The following is a 26,144-nucleotide window of genomic DNA, read 5'->3' on the forward strand; positions in this document are numbered from 1 at the left end:
TGACTCATAGTAACCCTGTAGGACAGAGTAGAACTGCCCCGTGGAGTTTCCAAGGAGTGGCTGGTGGAGTCGAACTGCTGACATTTTCGTTAGCAGCCAAGCTCTTAACCACTGCACCAGAGTAGTCTCAAACTCTGTCTAGAAAGCACACACACAGATGTAGTAATATTACATATTAATAATATTAGTTAATCCATAACAGTGATGCTTTGTTTAGAAATATTTTCCATTTCATAGGCTGTCACTTAATGAAACAGCTCTGTGGCTAGTTCCTGGTTAAAACAACTGTCTCTAGGTATATGGCCTAAGGGCTAGTATCTTCCTAATCCAAACCTTCCAGCACTAGGATTTTCAAAGATTTTATTCTACGTGTCAACCTTCACTTCCCTATCCCCCACCATCTAAAACAATAGAACTGCCTAGATGGCAAATCCCAGGTTCCATGCCAAAAGAACTTTGCAAGGAAGGCTTGGAAATAGAAAGCTCCAAAGGTCCTTGAAGTTTGAAGTCCCTGTTCAGATGTGACTGAAGCTAAGGGCTACGTGCAGATTTCTCCTACCCTTTTCTTCAAGAAATGATGAAGTATTTGTCTTTGAAGCTCTTTGACTCTTTGAGTCATTAGTCTCTCTGACTCTGGAACTTGAGTTGGTAGTGAACTTGATTAGTCTGCTTCATAAAATAAAAACCCTCCCAACAAGGAAACAGCCTGGTATAACACAGAGCAGAGGTTTTTGGATTCAGAGACCTCTGGGTCTTCATCCTACTCAGTCACTCAGGAAATGTGTGATGTTGGGAATGTTATCGAGCATCTTTGTTTCTCAGTTTTCTTACCTGTACTAAGGGGGCGATGGACAATGATATCTATTTCATGTAGTTGTTGAGAAGGTTGGATGAAATGATGTGTGTAAAACACTGTGGCAAACTGCTATCATTTTTATCTGCTCAGTTCTTTCTCCACTCCTGGTTACAGCACATCTCTCCAGTCCTAACCTTTCCTTTGGGGGAACTGTTCTTTTTCAGTACATATTACACATGGTTGTCAAGGGATGACAATCAAAACACTCTGCCTCATTGGCTACAGGCACAGCCCTACAACACAGCAGCTTAACTGCAGTGTCCCACCTTTCTGCCTGATTGGGCCAAAAGATAGGCATGTGCTCCAAGCCAGACCAATCACAGACCTTCTCTGAGATTTATATACACTGAAGTGGAGAGTAACAATTCTATTCTTTCCTCTGAGTTCATTGGTTGGATGATGTAAACCTGGCATTCTCTGTGGCTGGGAATTCTTCTTTCACCTACCATATGGAGGAAGCCTGTTGGCAGTAGGCTAAAATGAGGTCAACAAACACAGAAATAGAGGTGAGAGGTGAAAAGACAGATAATGCTGAAGATATTTGGCTTTTTGGCTCCAGTTGAGCTTGAGGCCAGCTTGATTCCCCATTCTTCCCAGTTAAATGAGCCAATAAATTCTCTTAGGGAGTTTGTTACTTCTAACCTAAATATGCTGACTAATTAATATAGGTATAATATAGGTATACAGGCCAATAAACAGAGTATAGTAAGCTCTCAATAAATTTTGGCTACCCCTGTCATTGCTAAACTGCTTTTTCATATGAACAAAGCACAGTGAAGTCTTTAAGGGCAGCCACCTAATTTCCAGGTGCTTATTACGGAGGGCTGAATTTCCTAAGTCGGAAGAGTGCGTGACAATACATACAGTTCACTCATAGCATTGAGGACAAGTGCGGACCTGTCAGGGTGGGCTTCTGCGATCTGGATAAGAGGCCTGGCTTGCCTGTGATTTGTGGGTACCCCAAATGGAGGCAAAGGACTGATGTTTTCTTGAAATGATGATGGTTTGATGTGCTATAGGTGCTGCTATGTGCTGGACACCGACTTGTGTGTGGTTGCTCTAGAAGAGGCAGCTGCCGCCGTGTGATCGTCAGGATCTCAGCCAGCAGCTGATATGACTGGATATGTCCCACACAGTCTGTGACACCACCAGGTATGGTCATCTCTTTTTCCAGGAGGGGAAGGATCACACACTGAACGTATTTCAGGCCAAAGCCAGCACTCCAATAGTGGCCTGGTTCTATGAACGGGACACCAGAGGAAGCCCCTAGACATGTGAACAAATCAGGTCATTCAGGTCCATGGTCAGCTCCTGCCCAGATTTGGCCTTCCTCCTGCCAAGTTGGCCCACAGACCTCGGGGTCTTGGGCTGGCTATGGATGACCTGGAGGTACTGGTCAGTGCTGCTGTTCTGCTGGTCACTACTGGATGCCACTGACATGGAATCAGACTCTGTGAGGGATTGTTCAAACTTGGGCTTTACTGTGGGCTTCAGAGGGTGCTGTGGGTATTGGACATGCCGGGAGCGTGGCTTTCTGTGCACATACATTGGCCTCTTCAGTTGGCCCTCAAAACCATCATTCCAAGACTTGTAGTGCCTCCTTCCCTGGTCCTCAGGAGCTAGGCTCTGACTTTCTGACCTTTCACCAATATAAAAATGAGGGTCCCAGTGGAGGTCTGTAAGGGAACGTGGGTGCAGAGACTGCTTGATCAAATCTCTCCTCAGTATTTCTTCCTCTTCTTCACTCAGCTGTGGAGACCGAGCCTGGTGGGGAGCCCGGGGCACATACTGTCGCATGTCCCTGGGGTACATCTCCACAATGTCACCTGAAGCATCTATCTTGAAATGTCTCTCTGGCCATAAGTTTGGATGGGATTTTTTGTGAGAGTCATGTTCATTAACGACATAGTATCTGGGGGTGCGGGGTCGATGACCATAAGCCACCAAAGCCGAGGTTCCTGGTCTGTGGAGAGAAAGGTTGGTTTGCTGAAAGTCTTTTCGGAAAAGAGGCTCAGAGTGAATATCTTCCATGTGCTTCTGAAGCATTACAGGTGTGCAGGGTCTGTTCTTGTGAATGTCACCTGTGCTTGCACTCGGGCCATGTGGATACCTGTTAAGACAGAGGTGATTACAAAGCCATGTTTAGTACTGTGAGCTAGGACAGCAGTTCCATCAGTATTTTCATCAAACCAGGTTCAAAAATTGTTATGGATGGAATTGTGTCCCCCCAAATTATGTGTTGGAATCTTAACCCTTACACCTGTGGATGTAATCCCATTTGAGAATGGGTTTTCTTTGCTATGTTGATGAGTCCATATCAGCACAGGGCATGTCTTAAGCCAATCAGTTGGAGATATAAAAAGGGCAGATTAGGGACAGAAGAAGGCAAGACACATGGGGGAAGATAGAGGCCACACCACAGGGAGATCTCCAAGGACCTGAGGAACAGAAGCTGTAAAAAGATAAGGACCTTCCCCCAGAGCCAAAAGAGAGAAAGCCTCCCCCTAGAGCTTGTGCCCTGAATTCAAACTTCTAGCCTCCTAAACTGTGAGAAAATAAATTTCTGTTTGTTAAGGCCACCCATTCATTTGTGATAATTCTCTTATAGCAGCACAAAGAAGCTAAGACGAAACGGTCAGTGGGTATTCTGTGGATCATGTGCACGGATACATTTAGGGAGCTAGGTTAAACAGGCTCTTTACTGCTGGAATTCTCGGAGCCCTTAATGTAATGACGTGCGTTGCGACTCTCCAGGAAGGGTGTCGGGGAAGTGGTGTTTTGCTCACATGTGTCATCGTGGAGGGTGTTTTTTGTCTGGAAGCGCATAGTGAGTGCGTCTAATGGTCTTGCAGCACATGTTGGAAATACTGCTCCTTCCCATCCCCGCCAAGCAGCTGTCCAGCCTGACAGGCACTTTCCTGAGTTTCTTCTGGGTGGAGCTCTAACTGTTGGAAAGTTCTTCCCCATGAAGACTTGAATCTGTCCAGTAGCCAGGGTTGACCCCAGGGTCCACCCAGGAGTGTCTGAATCCCTCCTTGTGAAGGCCCATAGAGATGTGAAGACAGCTCTCCTTCTCCTGTGAACAGTTCTAGTTCTGGTACCTACTCCTCATATGGCAAGATTGCCAGTGCTTTGCTACCTTAGTCAATGTCTTTAAAATACCTCAAAACCAAGAACCCCAAATCTCCCTATTTTATCTATATGACTTTCAGGGTGTTACACTTGGATCTAAATATAATTCTCCGTAAGAGTTTAAGCCAGCGCAGGCCGGTTCCCTCCATCCTTCTGGATGTTCTGCCTCCGTTAAAGGAATGCAGGATTCTACTGCTTTCTTTACAGAATTAAGACTCAAATGGTTGACCCCAATTGCCAAAACCATGATGATCTTGCTAATAACAGGACCAGCCTGGAGCTAAAATATAAAAGATCTTGCCAATAACAGAGCCAGTAATATGCCAATAACATGGAGCTAAAAAACAAAAGAGTCACTTTATTTCCTAGGCTGTAGAAATACATACTCAAGGTTGACAGGAGTGTTTGCTGACAGGTTATATGGCGGAGAGACTGGAAGGACGAATTTGTCTTGTTTAAACACATTTTGTCCCCCTTGTTTTGCTAGTTGGAATCAACTTGGCAGCAAGGGGTTTGGTTTTTTGGGGGCGGGGTTGTTGTTAGGTGCTGTTGAGTCGATTCTGACTCATAGCGACCCCATGTGACAGAGTGTAACTGCCGCATAGGGTTTTCTAGGCTGTAAACTTTACGGGATCAGATCGCCAGGTCTTTCTCCCGTGGAGCCGCTGCATAGGTTTGAACTGCCAATCTTTCAGTTAGCAGCTGAGTGCATAACCATTGCACCGTCAGGGCTCGTTTTTGTCTCCCTACCCATGGCCGTTTCTTCTCCATACCAGGTATCACAGTATGTCTCATGGCCTTCTAGAAGAATTGGAATCTTGAAACTGTTGAGGCCTTCAAATGCTCAAAGGCTCTTTAGCCTCTATATCCCCTGGCTTTTGGCCATCACTGGCGTCATGTTCAAGGCAACTAGATTTCCAGCTGTGTTGCAGTTAAGCCTCACCTGTGAGTACCATGCTCCTGCCTGGATTTGGAGGTGCCAGGAAGAGGTGGGCTGACGCTCCTGTGCCCTGCCCTGGGACTCTGAGGCATGGATTGGGTGACGGTCTCTATTCTGCCACTCCTGCTGCTTGGTGAATCAAAATTGACCACGTTGCCATTATTCTGGGGTGTGGCTGAGTGAGTGGAGGACAGGTGACTGATGATATCACTGTCTTTTGGAAGCCTCTTGATGCTTTCTTCCTGGGTCTGGATTCGGGCTGCGGGTGGAGGGAGGACTCGTGAGAAGACCAGCTCCAAGGATATGACACATTCAAGTTGTTTTAGTTGGAAGGGTTTCATGACTTCTAATAGTTGCAACTACAAACAATTGTGTGCACTTGGAGATACCCCTAATCTGCGGGCAACTCATAATTTATAATTCAAATTATTTCATCACAGAAAATGGCAGCTGAAAGGGACTAAAAACCTAAACAAACCCAGACTTGTGGCTGTCGAGCCAATTCTGACTCTTGGTGACCCCATGTGCTGCAAAGTAGAACTGCACTCCATGGGATTTTCTCGGCTGTAATGTTTATGGAAGCAGACCAACAGCTCTTTCTTCCACAGTATTATTGGGCGGATCCGAACCACCAACCTTTCGGTTAGCAGCCAAGAACAAACTGTTTGCACCACCCAGCAACCTGGGAAGGACTATACCAAACCAAAAAACCAAACCTGTTGCCATTTGAATAGATTCTGACTCATAGCAACCCTACAGGACAGAGCAGAGCTGTCCCATAGGGTTTCTAAGGGGTGTGTGGTGGATTCGAACCGCTGACCTTTTGGTTAACAGCCGAGCTATTAACCACTGTGCCACTGGGGCTCCAGGGAAGGACTAAAAGGAGGAATCAAAGGAATCTCAAGGCTTTACGGTGTACCCTGTGATAGCCCTATGAGGCAGAGCAGGGTATTTGACAGCTTTGGGGCTCTGGTTCTTTATCCACATGATGAATCTAATAAAGCTTATATGACAATTACGACTTTTTGGAAACAGTTCATGCTTCATTCTGAAAAAAAAAAATGATGTGGCTTTGAACTGAGAAAATGAACATTGGCAAATAGTATTGTCCTGAGAAAGCCTATGTAGACCCTGGCTTTTGAAGGTGACCTGACCTAAACTTAATTATGCTCAATTAGCAAGTAATACTTAATAGTTAAAGTGGGTTTTATAGTAATTTTCATTTATTGACTTCTCTCTAAAAAGCTAAGTGGGAGAAGCATAACTCTCACGCTCCATGGTTCTTACTCAAGTGATACCCTGAAGGGTAATATGTCCCTTCCAATTAGCTTGGTATCAAAACTATCCCATTCAGTGGCCTTCTTTGGTCCCATTTCTGTTTCCTCTGGGCAGAGTTATACCTCTGTTTGCACCTCCTAGGCACACAGTAAACAGCAAAACCAAATCCATTACTGTTGAGTCTATTCCAACTCATAGTGAGTCTATAGGACAGCTTAGGACTGCTCCATAGAGTTCCCAAGGAGCACCTGGTGGATTCGAACTGCCGACATTTTGGTTAGCAGTCATAGCACTTACCCACGACACCACCAGGGTTTCCAGGCACTCAATAGTGCGCCTTAAATGGCTATGTTTTTAAATGCCCCCCAACTGAGATGTCAGATCTCTGCATGCTGTTGTATGCTTACCTTCTACCATTTGGGCAACCTTTTTCTTATCTTCAGATCTTGCCTAAAATGTAAATGATAATCATATGTTTGTTTTGGATTTAGCAAGAAGCTGTAACAAATACTATTCTCGGGGGAACAAAAAGATGGATATGGCATTGTTCATATCTTGGGTCATGACTGAACTACTACTGCCCCCTGGCGACAGTGTGCTCTAGGCTTAGCCTAGTTATTTGAGTGAGTAAATGCCGGTATCTGAGGACTAAAGTTTTATGCCTAGCTGGTTTTATTTTTAAGGGCAACTCTTTGATGGGTCATCTTTAAAGCCAAAATAAAACCACTTGCTCTCCAGTTGATTCTGACTCACGGTGACCCGAAGAGCGTCAGAGTAGAACTGTGCTCCATAGGGTCTTCAATGGCTGTTTTCTTGGAAGTAGATTGCCAGGCCTTTCTCCGGACGGGCCTCTGGGTGGACTCAAATTTAAATACTGCCAATAATGGTTTGCCTGAGTCACAAAAAAGAAAATACGGATCAACATTTCAGGAGATGTATGTTTTCACAAAAATGCCCTTTGCCACTCCAAATGATTCTTAATTTGACTATTTATAAAATGAGTTGGTGTCTCTCAGTATGAGTTGATATACATGAAAGCTTTTTTTTTTTTTTAAAACTGAAAAAGGTGGAAGAAGTTTTTTTGCATGGGAATCTGGGGCTAAGGTGAGGCACACAAGGCATCCATGGTGGAAAATTTAAGAAGACACTCACTGTCAGGGTGGTGAAAGTGCAGGGCTGGCAAGACCTTGAGAATGAGTGCCTCCTTAAATTTTACAACCTGGTGCCTTATCCCCTCATCTAGGTTCCAGCCCTGGGAGGAGCACCTGGGTTTAGGCAGTTGTTGTTATTGTCATTCCCAACCCAGTACCCAGTGCCATCAATGGATTCCGACTCATAGCTTGTCATTAAAAAAAAGGGGGTGCCCTCAAATCAATTTGACTCATGGTGACCCATGTGACAGAGTAGAACTGTCCTGTAGAGTTTTCTAGGCTGTAATCTTTACAGGAGCAGATTTCTAGGTCTTTCTCCCGCAGAGCCTCTGGGTGGGTTTGAACTGTGAATCTTTCAGTTAGCAGCCCACTGCTTAAGTATTGTGTCCCCAGGGGTATGCAGAGGAGGAGAAATTATGGAAGGTTTGGAGAGTATCTCTGACTGCCCTGAGAGATGAGATTTGAGTCCCAGATAGAAAAAAAAAAAAAGATTGATAGGAGAGAGGAAAATGCCAACCAGAATCTAAAGGATATGAAAAAGGGGAGTCCTGGAGCATAAACGGTGCCCTTGGGCTCAGAGGTCCAAATCTGCACATGGGATGGTGGCACACCGAGCTTGGTGTGGCCACAGAGGAGGGCAGAAGTGCTCATCAGCAGGGCCCCTTAGAAAGGAGGCCAGTGGGGAAAACACTAACAGGCTCGTTCCTGCCAACTCTCCCTGGGCATTCATAGAGCTGATTCTGGGAGACCCTGGGGTATGTGACCTTGCACTGTAAGGGCGGCCAAGAGTCTCAGTAACTGGGAACTGTGACCTCATTTGTACACCCACACTGGTGAGATGTCCGACCGGCAGCTGACACACACAATTGCAAACCTGACAGGATACTTGCGTTTTGGATCTGCATTCTGAGTTGATGGTTGCTGAGCTTTAAGGACCTCGCGATGCTCTGCAGGTAATAGATCAGCATGCTAGGACAGATGACACAGGATGGTACATGTCAGCTGGCTTTTCTGCTTTGCAGGCCATGGCCCCTGCTCAGCTGGTTGTCAGCATAAGATAAGCATAAGGTGTGAGCTACCCACTGGTCCCTCCTCCAAGGACAAAGTGTATCAGGGAGTTTTCAGGCTGGAGCGCACTGGGAAGAGGCTGGTTTTCTTTTCTTTTTGTTGCTTTTCACAGTAACCTCCATTGACCTGCACCTGGAATTCTGGTTTAGCAATAAGGAAGGAGCGAAGACCGAGGAGACATTTTACAACATATCAAGCTGGATTTGCTTTTATTTTTTCCTCTAAGCAGAAACAAGCAAAAGTCACCCAGCTGAATTTTGAAATGCCTTTTAAGGGTTAATTAAACTCCTGGAGAATACTCATTGCTGTTGAGTTGATTCTGACTTATGGCGACCCCATGTGTTACAGAGTAGAACTGCTCCATGGGGTTTTCTTGGCTATGATATTTATGGAAGCAGTTCCCCAAGCCTTTCTTCCGAGGTGCCACTGCCTGGGTTCAAACTGATAACCTTTAGGTTAGTAGTTGTGAGATAGGGAAGAAACAGGGACTGAAACTCTAGGCAAAGAGCCCCGCAGTACCTGTGACTGGCAACTTACTTACAATACTATGTGTTTGGCTAACGACATAAAACCCCCATCCTGGAATGTGTAATAAAGAAAGAACAAACAATGTACTCCCTTGTGAGATGTTTTTCAGAAGGACCGGCCAGACCTGGTCCCTGGAGCATGCGCAGACATCTGCAAGGTGACCAAGGTGACCGATGGATGACTTCTGCCTGATGCAAGTACCCAAGACAGGAATCAAACAGGCACCACAGGAGGGACAGAGTGCACATGCAGGTAAGAAAGAGCCCTGTGGGACTGCTTATACCAAAAAAGGAATTACCTGAAATCCTAACCCCTGATTCGCTATTACCTCACTTCTGTATCTTAGCGAGCAATGAAAGCTAGAGACAAAGACTTGTGCGCGGGAGTAGCCTGCCTAGAGTGCTGTACACTCGGCTGCTGCCCCACTGTGCAGCGCTTTCATTTCCTAATAAAGGCTTTCCTTTTAAAAGTCAGCCAAGTCTCCCCCTCGAGTAATTCTTTTCTTGCAGGCAAGACAAGGACTTAATTTTCTGGGGTCCATGGGTCCCAGGACTGTAACAGTTGAGCGCAAACTGTTTGCACAACCTAGGGACCTCTCTGGAGAGTAAGATGATGATAATAATGACATCCCGCTCCAGTGTCAATAACCGAGCAGATGTTGTTGATGACTCAGTAAGTACCTGGATGGGAGTGGAGTGCTCGCTCCACCCTTCCTCTCTGAGACCCTGTAACTCCTCGGCCTAGTGGCTTATTCCTCTGGCGTGGGACTCAGAGTCCTTGCTTACTTCATCAGGCTCCATAAATGAGTTTTGAATGAACTTTATGTAATTATTGCAAAGCCATATTTCCTTGTTAGCCAAGCACGTGGAAGTCCCCACAGCCATATTTCCTTGTTAGCCAAGCACGTGCAAGTCCCCACAGCCATATTTTCTTGTTAGCCAAGCAAGTACAAGTCCCCACAGCTGGCAGGGAAGTCTGGGTGTCGTACTCACAAAAGCAGCAGTACAGCTGGCAGGATGACCACAGGGCTGCTGATGTACCCAACCACAGTGCCGAACCACGCGGGAAAGTCATTCCTAATCGTTTCTGACACGATGTCATAAATTTTCTCTTGTCCACTGTGGGAAGAGAAACATGACGTCAGATCGTGTTGCTTTAGGCAGAAGGATGCTGCATGACATCCCCAAATAGATACCTAGAGTACAAACCTCAAAGTCGGTGACAAAGCTAGAGTAAATGCCTGAACGTAAAAGACACTTAGCATTCCTAAGATGATTTCATCCCCAGTATTGTTCTAATTAATATGCAGATCTCATGGTGGGGTCAGTAATCACGTTGTGTGTATATATATGGACATATGGGTATTTTAATATTGTACACGAGAATAGACCCTAAGTGGTACATATGTGCTTGTATCAGTGTGACCCTAAGTGGTACATATGTGCTTGTATCAGTGTGAGCAGGGGGAGAATTCAACAGGGGTCTTCCCACTACAGCTGATTGAATGAATGAATGAACTTTACATCATTATGTACTTATATATGTTGTCATTGTTGTTAGGTGCTGTTGAGTCAATTTTTCACTCATGTGACCCCCACGTTACAGAGTAGAATTGTCCCATAGGGTTTTCTAGGCTGTGATGTTTACAGAAGCAGAACTCCAGCTCTTTCTCCCTCGGAGCCTCTGGGTAGGTTTGAACCACCAACCTTTCAGTTAGCAGCTGAGCACTTAACTGTTGTGCCACCAGGGTTCCTGATATTTATACACAAATGACATATTAATAAAATGTACTATTTATAGAATTATATAACCAGGCAGAGCCAACTAAACTAAAATAACTTACCTGAATGGCCCACAGTTCAGAGATGGCTTGTACCGGACAATAGCAAAAACGGTCGGCAGCATGCAGAGGAATAGCATAAACAGCAGCATCGACAAGTAGAAGTTGTTGGATCTGCAAAGAGATCAAATGCCGCACGCTGAGCTCACGCTGTGGCCAGTCGCTGTGAATGTGTGTGTTCAAGGAACCAGCATGGAAATGGTAGCCCTGACTCTTTGCAAACCAAAAAAGCCTCCTCCCATTGCTCCCTAGGAATGGACCTGGGTCTCAGGGTCACATGCTCTCAGGAACTTTACAGACCATTGAACCCAGCCTAAGAGGGGCATAGATCTATTATCCAGCAAATCTAACAGACATTCGCTGAACACCTGTTCACCTCAAGTTTTCAGAGTTGTGAACACACCCCTGTCCCCGTGGCTGTCGCTCAATGAGTGCAATTTATGGAAAAATCTTAGGACTTTTGTCCCAATCACCGGGTCCCTACTAAATGGTTTCCTCTCCTCTTCCCAGCCTTGAACTTATCTCATGTCTGGGGATGGTTTAGCTCCTTGGATTATGATCCCTGACTCTCTTGTTTGGGTGTGGTTTGCATGCTACTTCTTATTCTCTCTGCTCTTGGCTGCTCAGGGTGAACGTTCTGCCTGATTAAGCCCTGGTCCTTGTTCCCTGAGCCTGAAACTGGTATTAGTGGGCTTGCCTGTCCAGGCCTTCCCTGAGGGTGGCTCAGACCTTTTTGGTGCAAGGTCCCTACACAGTTCTGGAAATAGAATGAGTGACTCTCAACTAGCTCTCTCTCTCTTTTAATGAAATAGACTAGACTAGATTACACTAGACTGGATTAAAAAAGAATAGAAAATATCACAATGTGTAAGATGTAGTAAGTAGGTGTGAGCTAATTTGTGAATTTCTTTATGTGTATACACACTTATATAAAACACACACACACACACATATATATATACCAGTAACCAGTTGCCATTAAGTCAACCCCAACTCATGGTGACCCTGTGTGTGTCAGAGTAGGACTGTGCTCCACAGGGTTCTCAATGGCTCATTTTTTGGAAATAGATCACCAGTCCTTTCTTTTGAGGTGCCTCTGGCCGGACTTGAACCTCCAACCTGTTGGTTAGCAGAGGAGCGCATTAACCACTCGCACCACCCAGGGACTAAGCTGAACTTATTCTCACTGACCTGGATGCTCGAAATACTTGCTGGTGGGGAACGTTGCAGGTCAGCACAGCCCAGCTCCTCAGGTACATGAGTCCAATCAGTTTGAGAACGTTGAATGCTGGAAGACATGGGGAGAAGAAGGCCCCCATCCTGGAGCCATAAGGAAGGGACAGATTAGCGTGTGTTCTCCTCCTGCGTGACTTCCAGTGCTGTAGTCCAGAAGTCTCACAGAGGAACATGGTTCTGAGACTTTGGGATTTCCACCCTATGCTTACAGAACTGAAAAAGCCCTACCAAGGCCTGAAACCCCAACCCTTCATCTTCTGGAAATAAGACAAGTCACTTCTGCAGATGCGCAGTGATCCTATTTTAAAATATCCGTTTTGCAATGGTATACTAAGTGTTTGTGTCTCTCTTCACACTTAGCCACAGGAAGGCACTCCTCTGGTGAGGAGGCAAGGAATGGATAGCTACAGTTTGAGGCAAGCTGCAAACTTTGCCCAACTATGGTGAGAACTATGTTCATAAATTGATGACTTTCAAATTCAACCAACATTTGTTGAGCACCTAATTTTGCTGGACGTTGTGCTAAGTATCCTCACACATTTTAGCTCATTTAATATCCTGCAATCATGGAAAGGAAGGTAAATATCCAGAGTCTACAGACATGGAAGGTAAGTCTGGGGAGTAAAGTGATTTGTCCAGAAACATGTTGCCAATAAAGGGTGGTTCTATATCATCCCCACTACCCGTCTGTCAGTTTGCCATACTGTGGTGGCTTGTGTGTTGCTATGATGCTGGAACTATGCCAGCAGTATTTCAAATACCCGCAGGGTCAACCATGGTCAACAGGTTTCAGCAGAGCTTCCATAAGACAGGCTAGGAAGAAAGGACTGGTGATCAGTCAATAAAAACCCTCTGGATCACAATAGAATATTGTCCAGTATAGTTCTGGAAAATGAACCCTTGGTTGGAAGGCACTCAAGATACACAGTGGTCTCAAGAACGGACTCGAGCATACCAATGATGGTGAAGATGGCACAAAGCTGGGAACATTACATTCTGCCATACATAGGATCGCCGTGAGTTGTAGCTGACTCGGCAGCACCTAACAACAAACAACAACAACTGTATCATCCAAGCTGGGATACCTTTGAGACTGAGAGCTGAGACAACAGGCATAATCTGGGTTATCCCAGGGAAACTGGAACATAGTCATCCTGCAATTAAGTGTCAGATATGGTACAAAAGTCAGGTCTTCCGATCTAACTCAGTTTATACTGGAAGTGCATTTGATATATAATACTTAGGGAATTTGGATTTAGTGGTAGGAAGATAAGCATAGATATATTGCTGTTGTTGCTGTTAGGTGCCATAGGATGGATTTTGACTCACAGCTACCTTATGTGACAGAATAGAACTGCCCCATAGGGTTTCCTAGGTTGTAATCTTTATGGGAGAAGATTGCCAGATCTTTCTCCTGTGGAGACACTGGGTGGCTTTGAACCACTAACCTTTCAGTTAGCAGCTGAGCACTTAACCGTTGTTTCACCAGGGCTCCTTATAGGATATGTTTAATAAGTAAAAATGTTTTAATTAAAAGGAAACCTTTGGTTTCTCACGGCAGGTTTAAATGTCATTTTCTGTGATCACAGGTAAGAGTCTTAGCTCACTGTGCCTCAGTTTCCTCATCTTTAAAATGGGGGAAAATAGTAGTAGCTACCTCATAGGGTTGTTATAAAGATTAAATCAGTCATACAGGTATAAAAGTGCCTCATATCTGGAAAACAGTAAGTAAATGTTATATATTATTTTAATGCTATATTTGTGAAAAAATGTTGCAAAATACAGTGGACTATAAGCACACAGCATTTGAACAGAGGAGTTTTACTTTATACCTCTCAATTCCACATGCATTTTATGGAATGATTATGAAAAGAGGTTATGCTTTTTGAATATACAGATCACTCAAAGAGGTTCTTCTTTTTCTTTGTGTTTTAACAAACAGTACTGATCGTGATCCTGTCGGTAAAACCAGAGACAGCAGAGTCACTCTGTCTGGTCCCTGTAGACACACACATACATGGGGATCAGATGGCACCTTTCAGCTCCTCAGCATCTTTAGGGACAGGATTGCTCTGGCCTGGATGATGCCCTGGGTGGACAGACTTCCCAAGTTTCTGGGCTCCCGAGGCTGTATCAGTCAGCCTAGGGAATGGCAGTACTTTTGGGCCCAGTGTCTAAGTAGAAATATGGAGGCATGTGTGGGAGGGTGATAGGGAGCTGACGGCAGGGCGGCTGAGTTCCCAGTTGTGGCCTCTCCTGGAAGTCCTTGCTGGAGAGAAGCAGCTGCTCCTCCCTGCCTTTCCCCAATCCTCCTCAACAAGTCATTCTACTCATTCATGTACAGACCACTAGAGGCTTAGAAGTGGAGGACTTCCTTTATCACTCCTTTCTGCAAAATGATTAGAAAACTATTAATAAAATTATTATACATGCAAAATATTTCCATTAGAACTGTTTACATCCTTTCTTAATTCTTATGTCTGTATTTATTCTGGTTCTGTCCCATGCAGACTAACTGAATTAATTAAAATCTTTACCCAGAGTGAGACATCAGCAAAGACAAGAGGCAGCTTTGATACCTACCAAATCATTCCTTGGTTGTAGACTAAATGTAGCACGTTCTCTGCTATTTTGAATTCCCCATATTCCGGCTACAAGAGAAAATTAACTTCTGCATGAAATGTGTTCTGAAGTGATTTGCATAAACCATTTCCGCTATATTCAAGCCTTGGTGGCACAATGGTTAAGTGCTCAACTTCTAACCAAAAGGTAGGCGGTTCAAATCCACCAGCCGCTCCAAGGGAGAAAAGACTTGGCAATCTGCTCCCATAAAGCGTACAGCCTTGGAAACTCTATGGGGAAGTTCTACTATGCCCTATAGGGTTTCTGTGAGTCAGAATCAACTCGATGACACACAACAACAGACTCCTTTGCTCTTGCAGACACAGAGATCGTTGTGTGGCCATCCCAACAAATGGTAAATGCCAAAGTCGGAGTGGAAACTCAGCTTGGAGCGTCCTTTCCCTCTTCCCTCACACATTTTCTCCCAACTTTACTCCTCGCCTATGGCTGGCTGTTTCCCAGCCTAGACATCCAGAAAAGATGAGTTTAGCTTTGTGAACTTCCCCGATGGATAAAATGTTTAACTTACAAACGTGCTTTCCAGGTCCCAACACCAGTAGTCACTTAAATAGCGAACGAAGAGTCCTCGGAAGAAGTCTATGAGCAGAATGCTGGCCACAGTGAAAAGCATGTCAATGATGGACAGCTTCAGCATCTCCTGAAACACAAGTGTCCTGGGATGCCACCCACACCCTACGCTCCTGCCTCCCACCTATTTCTTTCATTCCCGTGAGGTTGAGCCACTGGGCCCTCGCCACTGGCATCTGCATTGTGCAAATTTATAAATGCAGTGGGCAGAGGAATGGGTTCCTGGTACATAATGGGTGCTTGCTAAATATTTGTTAATTTGAATTTGAATATTCAAGGCCAGCATTACAATTAACTAGAAATTACAATGACAATTGTAATTACACTACAATTAACTAAATGGTTCTGAGCCACAGATGACTACTTGAGACCTGAGGTTCCTTTCCACGGGTAATACCTAGGGCCGGTGAGTCTCTGTGAGATTAAGTATCTAAGGCAAAAGGCACAGATTTTGAAGCAGATACCTGGGTTTGGATCTTCATTCTGTTTTTTGCTATTTGGGTCCTTCCTCAAGTAACTTAACCTATTGTGCCTCAGTTTCTTACCAGTGCCTAGAAAAAACTGGCCCATCAAGGTGATTCTGATTCATGGCGATCCCATGTGTGTCAGAGTAGAACTGTGCTCCCTAGGGTTTTCAGTGGCTGATTTTTTGGAAGCATATCATCAGGTCTTTCTTCCAAGGTGCCTCTAGGTGGACTCAAGCTGCCAGCTTTTAGATTAACAGCTAAGCGAGTTAACCATTTGTACCACCCCGGGACCTGTGCCTATAGGGATGATAATAATAGGATTGTTACATGGACTAAATCCTTGGCACAGGGCCTGATGCATGGTTAAGACTTTCAGAGTCTTTGGACTGATTATTATAATGAACGTTGAGACCTAAAAAAATCACACACACTCACTAAACTTTCCTTTTCTATAAAATAGGGACAGTGACATCTCAGAAACTTGTTAGGGTTGAGTGATGAAATGGATGTGAAAGAGCTCTGTAAGGGTGATGGGAACCACCTGCCCAACATATGTTTCCCAGCACTGGTCTGGTGGACTCTGGGTATGGAGAGTAGTTCTGTTGGCCTCTGTGAGGGGCATGATGAAAGTTGGGGCACCAGCCTCTTCCAAGGCCCACGTGCTGTTTTTTCTGAGCCCTATCCCAGGCTGAGCTGTGGACCATTTCTCCTCTTCAGGGGTGGTCCTGGTGGCAAAGAAGGTAGTAGAGTCTATCCAGTGATTTGTGTTATTTTTGGCAGCAGCTTCCTGAGGAGAGAGGGAGGAGAGGGAACAGGGGAGGAATGAAGGAAGAAGGAGGAAGAAAAAAGTTGTCCATATACTTGTAAATAAGAATCCATCATGGGTATCAACGGCATCATTGCCTCATTATCCTTCAGTGAATACTGTCTCTCTCTCTGTCTCTGTCTCGGCTTTATAGACAGCCATTTGACTAGAGCTGGCCCCAGTAATGGCACATAGAGCTTTAATGGATAGTATTTATTTATTGATCCCTAGTAAGTGTCAGGAAACCCTGGTGGTGTAGTGGTTAAGAGCTACAGCTGCTAACCAAAGGGTTGGCAGTTCAAATCCACCAGGCGCTCCTTCGAAACTTTATGGGGCAGTTCTACTCTGTCCTATAGGGTCACTATGAGTCAGAATCGACTTGACGGCAACAGGTTTTAGTAAGTGTCAGAGACTCTTCTAGACTAACACATGCTATCTCTTCTCATCCTAACAACAAGTGTGTCAGTTAAGAATCACTTCCTCATGTTACCATGAGGAGATGGAAGCTCAGAGAGTTGAAGTTGAATGTTCAAGGTCATGCAATTGGTAAGAGGCAGACAAAGACCCAGGTATATGCAACCTCAAAGCCCTGATGCAGACTGTTTTCTCTGTGGCCTCTTCTGCCTTAGAAGCCTTAGGACTTGATGCTGGGATGGTATGGCATGAGCAGACAACCTCCTCCTGAGAAGCCTCCTCCTCCCCGTCTCTCCTTCCCCACCGTTCAAGATATCCACAAGGTGGAGCAGGTCTAAAATGGACACCAAAGCTATCCTAGGCTGGGAGTGGGCATCTTCTGCTGGGCCAGGGTGGGGCCCACTCTGACCTGTGTCCATGAGATGATTCTTTTATCCCGATTTTCTGAGTGAGTCCCATGGCCTGCAGCTCTTCCTGGGATCACCTGCAAGAGCTGTTAGCAACATTTCCTGGTGGAGTTCCAGGAAGTGGGGTAGAATGGTGGAAAGAGACTTGGTATCAAAAGAACCAGTTCTTATTCCAGAACTGTCACATACTAGCATGAACCCTGGCCTCAGTTTCTTTATCTGGAAAATGGTCTTGTTTACCTGTCCTTACCTTGAGAAGATCACAACTGGGTTGAGTTTTGATTATGATGTATGGAGTGCAAGTATAAGCAATGATAACAGTGATGATGATGACTCTGACATATGTGTGTGTGTGTGTGTGCGTGCATGTGGCAATGGCAGTGGGGGTGGGCAACTTTCCAGGACAGGACACTCACCACAATACTCATGCTGTTGACTTTGTCCAGGAGAGCGATGATCAAACTGTAGAGATTTCCCAGATACAGCACAAGGACCCTGAAAGTCACAAGCCCACTTCAGAGACAAGACTGCCACACAGGAGTTCATTTCTCCACACTCACAACAATTAAGGAGTGACTGCTATGAGTCGGAATCGACTCAAATGCAGTGGGTTTGGTTTTTTGGTTTATCATGGATATGCTAAGGCAGTGGCTGCCAAACTTGGTTTTCTACAGAATCATGTTGGGAGCATTTGGAAAAAATATGAACGTTCGGGATCCACTTTGCTTCAGTCGGTCTGGTTGGGGTCTGGGAATCCTTTCACAGCCTTCCCAGGTGATTCCTCTGTAGCTCACCCATGAATCAGCATTTTAGAACCACTGGTGTAGCAGAGGAAACCCTGGCGGTATAGTAGTTAAGCACTACCACTGCTAACCAAAAGGTTGGCAGTTCAAATCTACCAGGAGCTTCTTGGAAACTCCAAGGAGCAGTTCTACCCTGTCCTATAGGGTTGCTTTGAGTCGGAATTGACTCGACAGCAACAGGTTTTTTTGTTTTGTTTTGTTTTTTGTTTGGTGTAGCAGAGGAGTCCCTGGGTAGTATGAATAGGTTAATGCCTCCCCAACTGCTGACCCAGAGGTGCCTTGGAAGAAAGGCCTAGTGGTCTACTTCTGAAAAATCAGCCATTGAAAACCCTACGGAGCACAGTTCTACTCTGACACACGTGGGCCCTCGGTGAGTTGGAATTGACTTGATGACAACTGGTTTTAGTTTGGGTGTAGCATAGGAAATGGGGCTCTAAATAGTGTAACTTACATGTGTCTTTGTGCCATGCTTTCTGGTTTATAAAGTGGTTTTCCATGTATTGTCTCGTTTGTTTCTCACAACAACCCTGTGGGGAACACATTATTGTAATCCCCACTTTAAGGCACAAGTAAACTGAAAAAGAGAGAGAACTAAGGGACTTGCTCAAGAGGATGCAGTTAAGAAGAGGCAAGATACAAATTCAAGATCTCAGTGTGGTTCTGATATAGAGGCTGAGCCAATCAGAAACACTGAGGGACTGAGGGGCTATGGGTACATCTGCATCATGTGACCAAATGGGAATAGATGGACTCTGCTAGCAACAGCCTTGATCAGCCGATGATCAGAGACTTGATGTCAGTTTCTCCAAATTGGAAGGCTTTGGAAACACGTTATGGAATTTTCCAGGATGCAGTCTTGGGGCTTAATGGAAGTCTTTCTGGAGAAAAACAATGAGAAGGGAAAATAGGACACTGAATTATACAATCCTCATTGGAACAATGACTAGGAATCTGAGAATCATGAAACCAATGTTAGTTGATGAAAAAGAGAAAGCAGGTTTATCTTGAGGAAAAGACTCTAAATTGAAACTGTGAGTCTGCCATCCCTGCAGATGTCCCTTCATCTCCACAGGTGGAGAGTTGACCACTTGTGTGCAGGGAGCAAGCAAAGAAACAAGGAAGAGGAAGCATGGTTGTGGGGGACCATTGTAATTGCATTGGCTGTCCTTCAAATTTGAAGGGATTCCCTTCTGTGTAATGTCAGGACCTCACTATCTCTGCACTCACAGTGCCTGGCACAGGGCAAGGCCCTCAGTGTTTACTCACTGAGTGTCGGCTGAAGGAAGGGCTGAATAAGTTTAACCGCCTGCTGTCTTGGTATCCCCATTTTCTGGTTTTCACTGTAGCTTGGAAAAAGGTAACAGGGTCTGGTGGTGAGGTAATGGCACTAAAATAATATGTCTTGCTTTTATTACCCAAATTGCCCCTAATTTATCTGGGGCAAGTCTTTCGATGCCACTGTTTCTCTAATTTTGAACATGAATAATGAGGCCAATCTATGTAATAGGATTGCAGTTAGCCCAAATGCAATAATGGGATTGACTCTCTCCAATGCCTGCTAGTGAGGAAGGAGCTCAGGAAGGCACTTTTCTCCTTCAGGTCAGAAGAGGTGCTGAGTGGAGCACAAAGAAGGCAAGGTTAAGAGCAGGGAAGGAGCCTGGGTGACGCGAGTATTTTGCAGTTGGCTGCTAACCCCTTTGAGGACTAAGGTGCACCTAACCCAAGCCATGGTATTTTCAATCACCTCATATGCATGCGAAAGCTGGACAATAAATAAGGAAGGCTGAAGGAGAATTGATGCCTTTGAATTAGAGTGTTTGTGAAGAATATTGAATACACCATGGACTGCCAGAAGAATAAATCTGATTTGGAAGAAGTACAGCCAGAACGCTCCTCAGAAGCAAGGACTGAGAAACGTCATCTCACATAATTTGGACATATTATCGGAAGGGACCAGTCCCTGGAGAAGGACATCATGCTTAGTAGAGTGTCAGTGAAAAAAAGGAAGACCCTCAATGAGATGGATTGACACAGTGGCTGCCACAATGGGCTTAAGGATAGCAATGATGGTGAAGATGGTGCAGGATTGGGCAGTATTTTGTTCTTTGTGTGTAGAGCTGCTATGAATTGGAAGTAACTCAATGGCACCTAACAATAAGAACAAGCTAACCTAGAAATTGGTGGTTTGAATCTACCCAGCATCTCTGCAGATAAAGGCCTGGAGATCTGCTTCTGTAAATGTTACAGCCAGGAAAACTCTATGGAGCAGTTCTACTCTGTAACACAGTGGGTGGCCATGAGTTAGAAGCCAACTTGATGGCAATTAACAACAACAACAACAGGAGGCAGGGGGCTGAGATCACATCCTAGATCTGCCCTGCTCTGAGGTCTTAGAAAACTCCTTGCTCTTTCTGGTCTGGTATTTCTATCTTTGAAGCTGGATTTCGGGGGTCATAAAACTATGGCCAGCAAGCCAAATCTCTCCCTCACCTGTTTTTGTAGATAAAGTTTTATTAGAACCCGCCACACCTATTCATTTCCATATTGTCTATGGAGGCTTTCATGCTACAACTGCAGAGTTGAGTAGTTGTGGCAGAGACTGTATGCTTACCAAGCCTAAAATATTTACTACCAGACCCTTTTCAGAGAATGTTTGCTGACTCCTGAATGATAGCAGATCTTCTCAAAGTGGTCTGTGGAAAGATGGCACAAATAGGTAAGTGCTTAACTACTAGCCAAAATGTTGGCGCCTCGGAAGACAGACCTGGCAGTCTGCTTCCAAAAAGTCACAGCCTTGTAAACCCTATGGAGCAGTTCTACTCTGCACATATGGGTTGCCATGAGTCAGAATCAACTCGACAACTAACGACAGCAACGGAATGCTATTAGGTTACAGGGAAAAAATGATGAAACAAACGGAGACGGGAGTGGGGGTGAAAGCAAGTAAGCAGGGCTCTGACAGCACCTAAAAACAAGCTCACCTAAATCTAGTAGCTTGAAGTCTAGGTGGGGAGACTGAACTTCAGAGACAGGAAGTGGATTTTTCAAAGGTGATGTAGGAAGACAGTGATGAAATCAGCGGTGGAAATATAGTTGTTTGACTCCCGTTGGGGGTGTGCCAGGATTCACCCTCAGACACACACTCAGTTTGCCCTTCCTTCAGATCTGCATTTACCACCTGTGGGCTCAGCCATTGACAACCCTGGTACAGTCCAGGGGCTCCCAGGCATATCCACAAGAACTTATGCTTTAAGTCTGTGCCTTTGGGTTTTATCATCAAAGAATTAAGTGCTCCTCTCATGTCTGGAGAAACAACATGAGTCTTTTTCACCGCTCATAGCCCAACCATGGAGGGAGCTCAACAATGAGAAAAACAGGACACACTCTCCATCATCTTTTGGGTCCTTTGCTCTTGCATCTGCTTTTTCTGCCACTCCTCTTCCCCTTCTTCTCCAGCCCCTCTTCCTCCTCTTTTTGCTCCTCTTCCTCTTCTCCATCCTCCCCTTCCCCCTTCTTCTGTTCCTCTTCCTCCTTCCTCTCTTCCTCATTCTCTTCTTCTTGTTCCTCCTCCTCCTGCCCCTCTTGCTCTTTCTCTTGCACCTCCTCCTCCTCCATACCCTCCTCCTCTGCTTGCTCTCTTTGTTGTGTTTTATTCCATTTCTTCTGTTCTAGTCCTCTTGGTCCTTCTCCTGTCTGCTCCTTCCTCTATCCCTATCCCTGCCTCCTCTTCCTCCTCCTTCCTCTCTCCTCTTCTTCCCCCTCCTTCCCCTCTTCCTCTTGTTCCTCCTCTCTTCTTATTTCTCCTCCTCTTCCTGTTCCTGCTTCTTCTCCTCTTCTGCTCGATCTTTTCACTACCTTTAAGTCCATTTCTATCCTTGTCCTCCTGCTCCCACTCCTCCTTCCTTTCCTTTCTCCCTGCCTCTTCTTCCTCCTCCTTCCTCCCTTTCTCTCCTTTTGTATCCTGCTTTCCTTGAGTTACATTCATAGGGAAAGCTCTGTGCTAAGTTTTGAGGGGGAATAAAATCGAGGGCTGGCTCCCGAGTGACTTACATTCCCACTGTGGGTGGGCAAATAGAGGGGCCACAATGTGGCCGTTCCCAACAAGGTGACGGTACCTTGCCAATTGGAAGCGCAGCGTGGTTCGTGGATGGTACATCTCCAAGGAGGCGATGAGGTCAAAGGCTGATGGTGCTAACATGGTGACGAGGGAGACCACCACACTCACCTGCAGAAAGAACACGAGCCAGACACTGGGTTCTCCAGGGCCCCACACACCAACCTCATTTACTCTCAGCTAATATTTCATCAATGGTATTCAGGAGGGCCACACCGTTCCGAAAATGGAAAACCTCCACCAAATCTCTGCTGATTTGCATTTTTCAAAAGGTCACAGCCTCTTTATCCCTGGTTCATTCCTTTCAGGAATTTGTCTTAACCTGAGGACATGCAAGCATGCTCTTTTAGGTTTGCTAGCATTTATGCCACATTTTCCAATTACCATTTCTTTTTATTTATACTTCCCTGACCTTAGGCAGAAGACGGAAGTAACTGTAGCTATTACCAGTAGTAAAAGGAAGGCCGAGTGGTAATTTAATATTCTTTATGTCTATGGAAGGAAGATTAATTATCTAGAGAATTGTGCCTGGCTATTGTTTCTCTTCGCTTATGGTAAATAAAGATCTGGAATTTTAGCTGGTAAACAAGAGGTTTGAGCTAAAACAGGAAACAAATTCTGAGTACATCTTGGAAAAAAATTATCCATCTATCCGTATGTAAACACACAAGCACACATTTACATAACCCACTTAATTGCTGTAAAATAGAAAAAGGTAAGGGAAAGAGATTAGATGAGCCCCTGTAGTCTTCGCATTTGAAATAGTATCATACACTGAGGACAAATTGATGAATATCATGTCACCTAAAACCAAACCACTGCCGTCATGTCACCTAGACACTGTATTTTTTAAATCCCAAAAGATGATAATCAGTTTCATAGAAATAGTCTAAGAGGTAGCATGTATGTTATTTCTGCCTTTTAAACCTTTAGAGGTGGATTGGACCAACCTTTCGGGACAATAGTCTCGTAGTGCATATTAAGAATTCTAAAATTATTCTTAACCTTGTACTTGGTAATTTTCTATTCATGAGGATGCCCATAAATGGGAAAAATCTTTTTAAAAACAGTCCATTTATGTGGAGCTGGTTCCGGAAGCAGAATTTGTAATCAAGAAATGGGAAAGCACCCAAGTATTCCACAGTTGGTGAAGGGTCAACTTTGATAACGTCCAGTGTAACACAATGCCATCATGAACAATGGCACATCTGTAGATGAAGTCAATATCTGGAAATGTGTTGGTGGAGAAACAGCAAGTAAAAAAAGCAAAGTATTGTCAGCACAGCTCAAAGATAAAGGGTGATGAGAATACTGAAAAGTGTTTTTTGAATCAAATTCTTTCCCAGTTGAGCTGGGTAAAATCATTGAGCCAAGCCTTGGTGCTATCATTTTGGCTCAAAGCCCTTATAGTTCATGCCCTAGGACAAGATGACTAAAATTTTTTCTTAGAGATATTTCTAGCTAACCAACTTAAGAAGCACCTGGGAATAAGAGGGGCAGGCCACTTTGTGTCTCCCTGGAGATGAGCATGCGGGTAACAGGCAGTGGGTACCTCATTCTTTTCCCAAAGCGTCAGCTCCTTCTTAGACTGCTCCAGCTTCTGGGACCGGTCCACCACGAAGTAGATGAGATAGATGCTCCCAGCGAGCGAGAGAAGCACTAAGATGTTGGCAATGATCCTCAGGCAGATGGTCACTACCCTGGAGGGAGAGGCAGATAAGAGGGCTTGGTACACGGCTAATGAGATTTAAGGCCAAACCCACTGCCATCGAGTCGATTCCTACTCATAGCGACCCTATAGGACAGAGTAGAACTGCCCCATAGAGTTTCCAAGGAGCGCCTGGTGGATTTCAACTGCTGACCTCTTGGTTAGCGGCTGTAGCACTTAACCACTACGCCACCAGGGTTTCCGATTTAAGGCCAGGAACACATTTACTGCCAAGTGGATTCTCTACCCAGAAGAATCGTTGCTTTTTTTTTTTTTTTTTTAATGCAAAACACTATTTTTCATAGATATACATATATCTGAATACACATCTGGAATACTGATTGAAAAGATATATACATTAATTACAATAGAATTGCTGACTAATGTGGGAAGGAGAATGGGCGTGGGCACAGGGATTGATGGGGGAAAACAATAGAAAATAAAACAAAAGAGGTGCCTTGAATGGACTGACGATAATAATGTGCCATCATGATTAATGATTAACTCACCTCTCAAGTCCACAACAAATAAACCACAACAACAGAACATCACCCCCTCCTCCCTCAAGAATTTCTCCTTTCCTGAGTGATAACGACGCCTTATAAATCAATAAACCAGCATCGGTGGGGCTTTAAACAAAAGCAAACAAACAATACTGGTTTTGGAGTCTGAGTATTTGGTTTCGGTCCTAGCTTTGCCACTTCATTTGGAGTCCCGTGGTCCACACATTTAAGCTATAGGAGTTCAAGTGAATGTGTTCAGCAGATGGAGGGAGGAGAGGAAGAAGCAAAGGAAGGAGACAGGGAAGGAGGGAAAACGAACTTAAATAGGGTGGTGATTCTGTTTCTCCTGACATTTAATGAAATCTGACAATGTACCATGCATTTGCTTAATAGTTTATTAGCTGCTGTTTCCCTCTAGAATGTAAGCTTTCAGACCTCTCAGTCTCTTTCACTGATGACTCCTCAGCTCTTAGAACAGACCTAGCATTAATAAATATTTGCTGGATCAGCGGGGTAGATGGAGAAGCTGCTTGATGGTGAGGTGGGGCATGGGGCTCATCACTTTGCTCATTTGCTCTCACTTCCCATCTGCCTCATGCAGTGTGAAGCAGATCTCTGAACCAACGGTCATGCTAGGGTTTACATATATGTTTTCCTTCTGACAGGAGCCCTGGTGGCGCAGTGGTGACAGCACTTGGCTGCTGCATGGGAGAAAGATGTGGCAGTTTGTTCCCGTTAAGTCTACAGCCTTGGAAACCCTATGGGGCAATTCCACTCCATCCTATAGAATTGCTGAGTTGGAATCAACTTGATGGCAACTGGTTTGGCTTTTTTCTTTATGTAGCATGCCCCCCTAATATGCAGCCATACTTATCCAGTACTCATGTAAAAACATCTACTTTCCCTAACACTAGAGGAAAAGTCACTGACTCCAACCTGGCCTATTTTTAAGGCATCTTCTTCTCCCATCTTTGGTGTGTCTTAGCTTCAGCTTTCCCTGAGAGCAGAGCCTGGGGCAAAAGCTTGTTTGCGGGTAGTGTATTTGTGAAGTGATCTCAGAAAGCAGGCCTGAAGGTCTGGGTGTGACTGGGGGAGGTGAGAGAGCCGGTACAAGGATGTGTGGCGAATCTGGCCACAGCTAGAGGCAACTGCAGGACCTTCCCAAAGGCTTATGAAATGCATCTCAGAATTGTGTGTCAGGCTGAACTAGGGAAGCACTTATCATCACCTCCCATTCCCTACTGGTCAAGGGTGGCTCCATGAGGACTAATTCCCAGGCTTCCTGGTTGCACGTGCATGAGTGTTACTGGGATCTTGTGGGCAGCCCACACTGCAGGCTCAGAGGGGCTCTGGAGCAGCCAGCATAGGGACCAGCAAGGGAGACATTCTTTCATTTCACAGGTAAGGAGATGAGGGCCTGGAAAGGTCAGGTGAGTGTTCCAGGTAATGCTTAGTTAATAACTGTCCTCTAACTCCTTGAGAGAGCCCTTCCCACCGAGTCACCTACTTCCTCTCAGTACCACAGTGGTAAGTGTGTTTCCTAACTCCCTGTGTCCTTTCTACAGCCTTTTCTGCACAAGCTTTCTGCTTTGTAGAAACTAAACGTGAAGGATAAGAGCTAGCAAGGACGTCAGGCGAACAGCCATGTCTGTCCACAGGAAGACAGGGTCATTGTCCCTTCCTG

General features: G+C 45.0%; 1 protein-coding gene and 1 long non-coding RNA gene across 5 annotated transcripts in view; one reads left to right on the top strand and one right to left on the bottom strand.

The window, feature by feature from the left end:
* The window catches only part of LOC126088057 (uncharacterized), a 54,919-nt gene that overhangs the window by 14,809 nt on the left and 13,966 nt on the right, over nt 1–26,144 (top strand). For all 4 annotated transcript variants that reach the window (XR_007519935.1, XR_007519933.1, XR_007519932.1 and 1 more), the window contains exons 2-3: nt 1,876–2,008; nt 9,063–9,205. This is a non-coding gene — a long non-coding RNA (uncharacterized LOC126088057). The remainder of the gene's footprint in view (nt 1–1,875; nt 2,009–9,062; nt 9,206–26,144) is intronic.
* The window catches only part of TMC3 (transmembrane channel like 3), a 41,874-nt gene continuing 17,852 nt past the window's right edge, over nt 2,123–26,144 (bottom strand). The window contains exons 10-22 of the mRNA XM_049906119.1: nt 23,802–23,949; nt 22,251–22,360; nt 17,749–17,827; nt 16,248–16,493; nt 15,181–15,309; nt 14,613–14,680; nt 11,985–12,113; nt 10,797–10,907; nt 9,946–10,071; nt 8,248–8,326; nt 6,614–6,656; nt 4,932–5,187; nt 2,123–2,966 (exon numbers count right to left, since the gene is read on the bottom strand). Coding sequence (XP_049762076.1) covers nt 2,123–2,966; nt 4,932–5,187; nt 6,614–6,656; nt 8,248–8,326; nt 9,946–10,071; nt 10,797–10,907; nt 11,985–12,113; nt 14,613–14,680; nt 15,181–15,309; nt 16,248–16,493; nt 17,749–17,827; nt 22,251–22,360; nt 23,802–23,949 — 2,368 coding nt within the window. The remainder of the gene's footprint in view (nt 2,967–4,931; nt 5,188–6,613; nt 6,657–8,247; nt 8,327–9,945; nt 10,072–10,796; nt 10,908–11,984; nt 12,114–14,612; nt 14,681–15,180; nt 15,310–16,247; nt 16,494–17,748; nt 17,828–22,250; nt 22,361–23,801; nt 23,950–26,144) is intronic.

The sequence above is a fragment of the Elephas maximus genome, chromosome 13, assembly GCF_024166365.1.
Source record: "Elephas maximus indicus isolate mEleMax1 chromosome 13, mEleMax1 primary haplotype, whole genome shotgun sequence".
Taxonomy (NCBI): Eukaryota; Metazoa; Chordata; class Mammalia; order Proboscidea; family Elephantidae; genus Elephas; species Elephas maximus.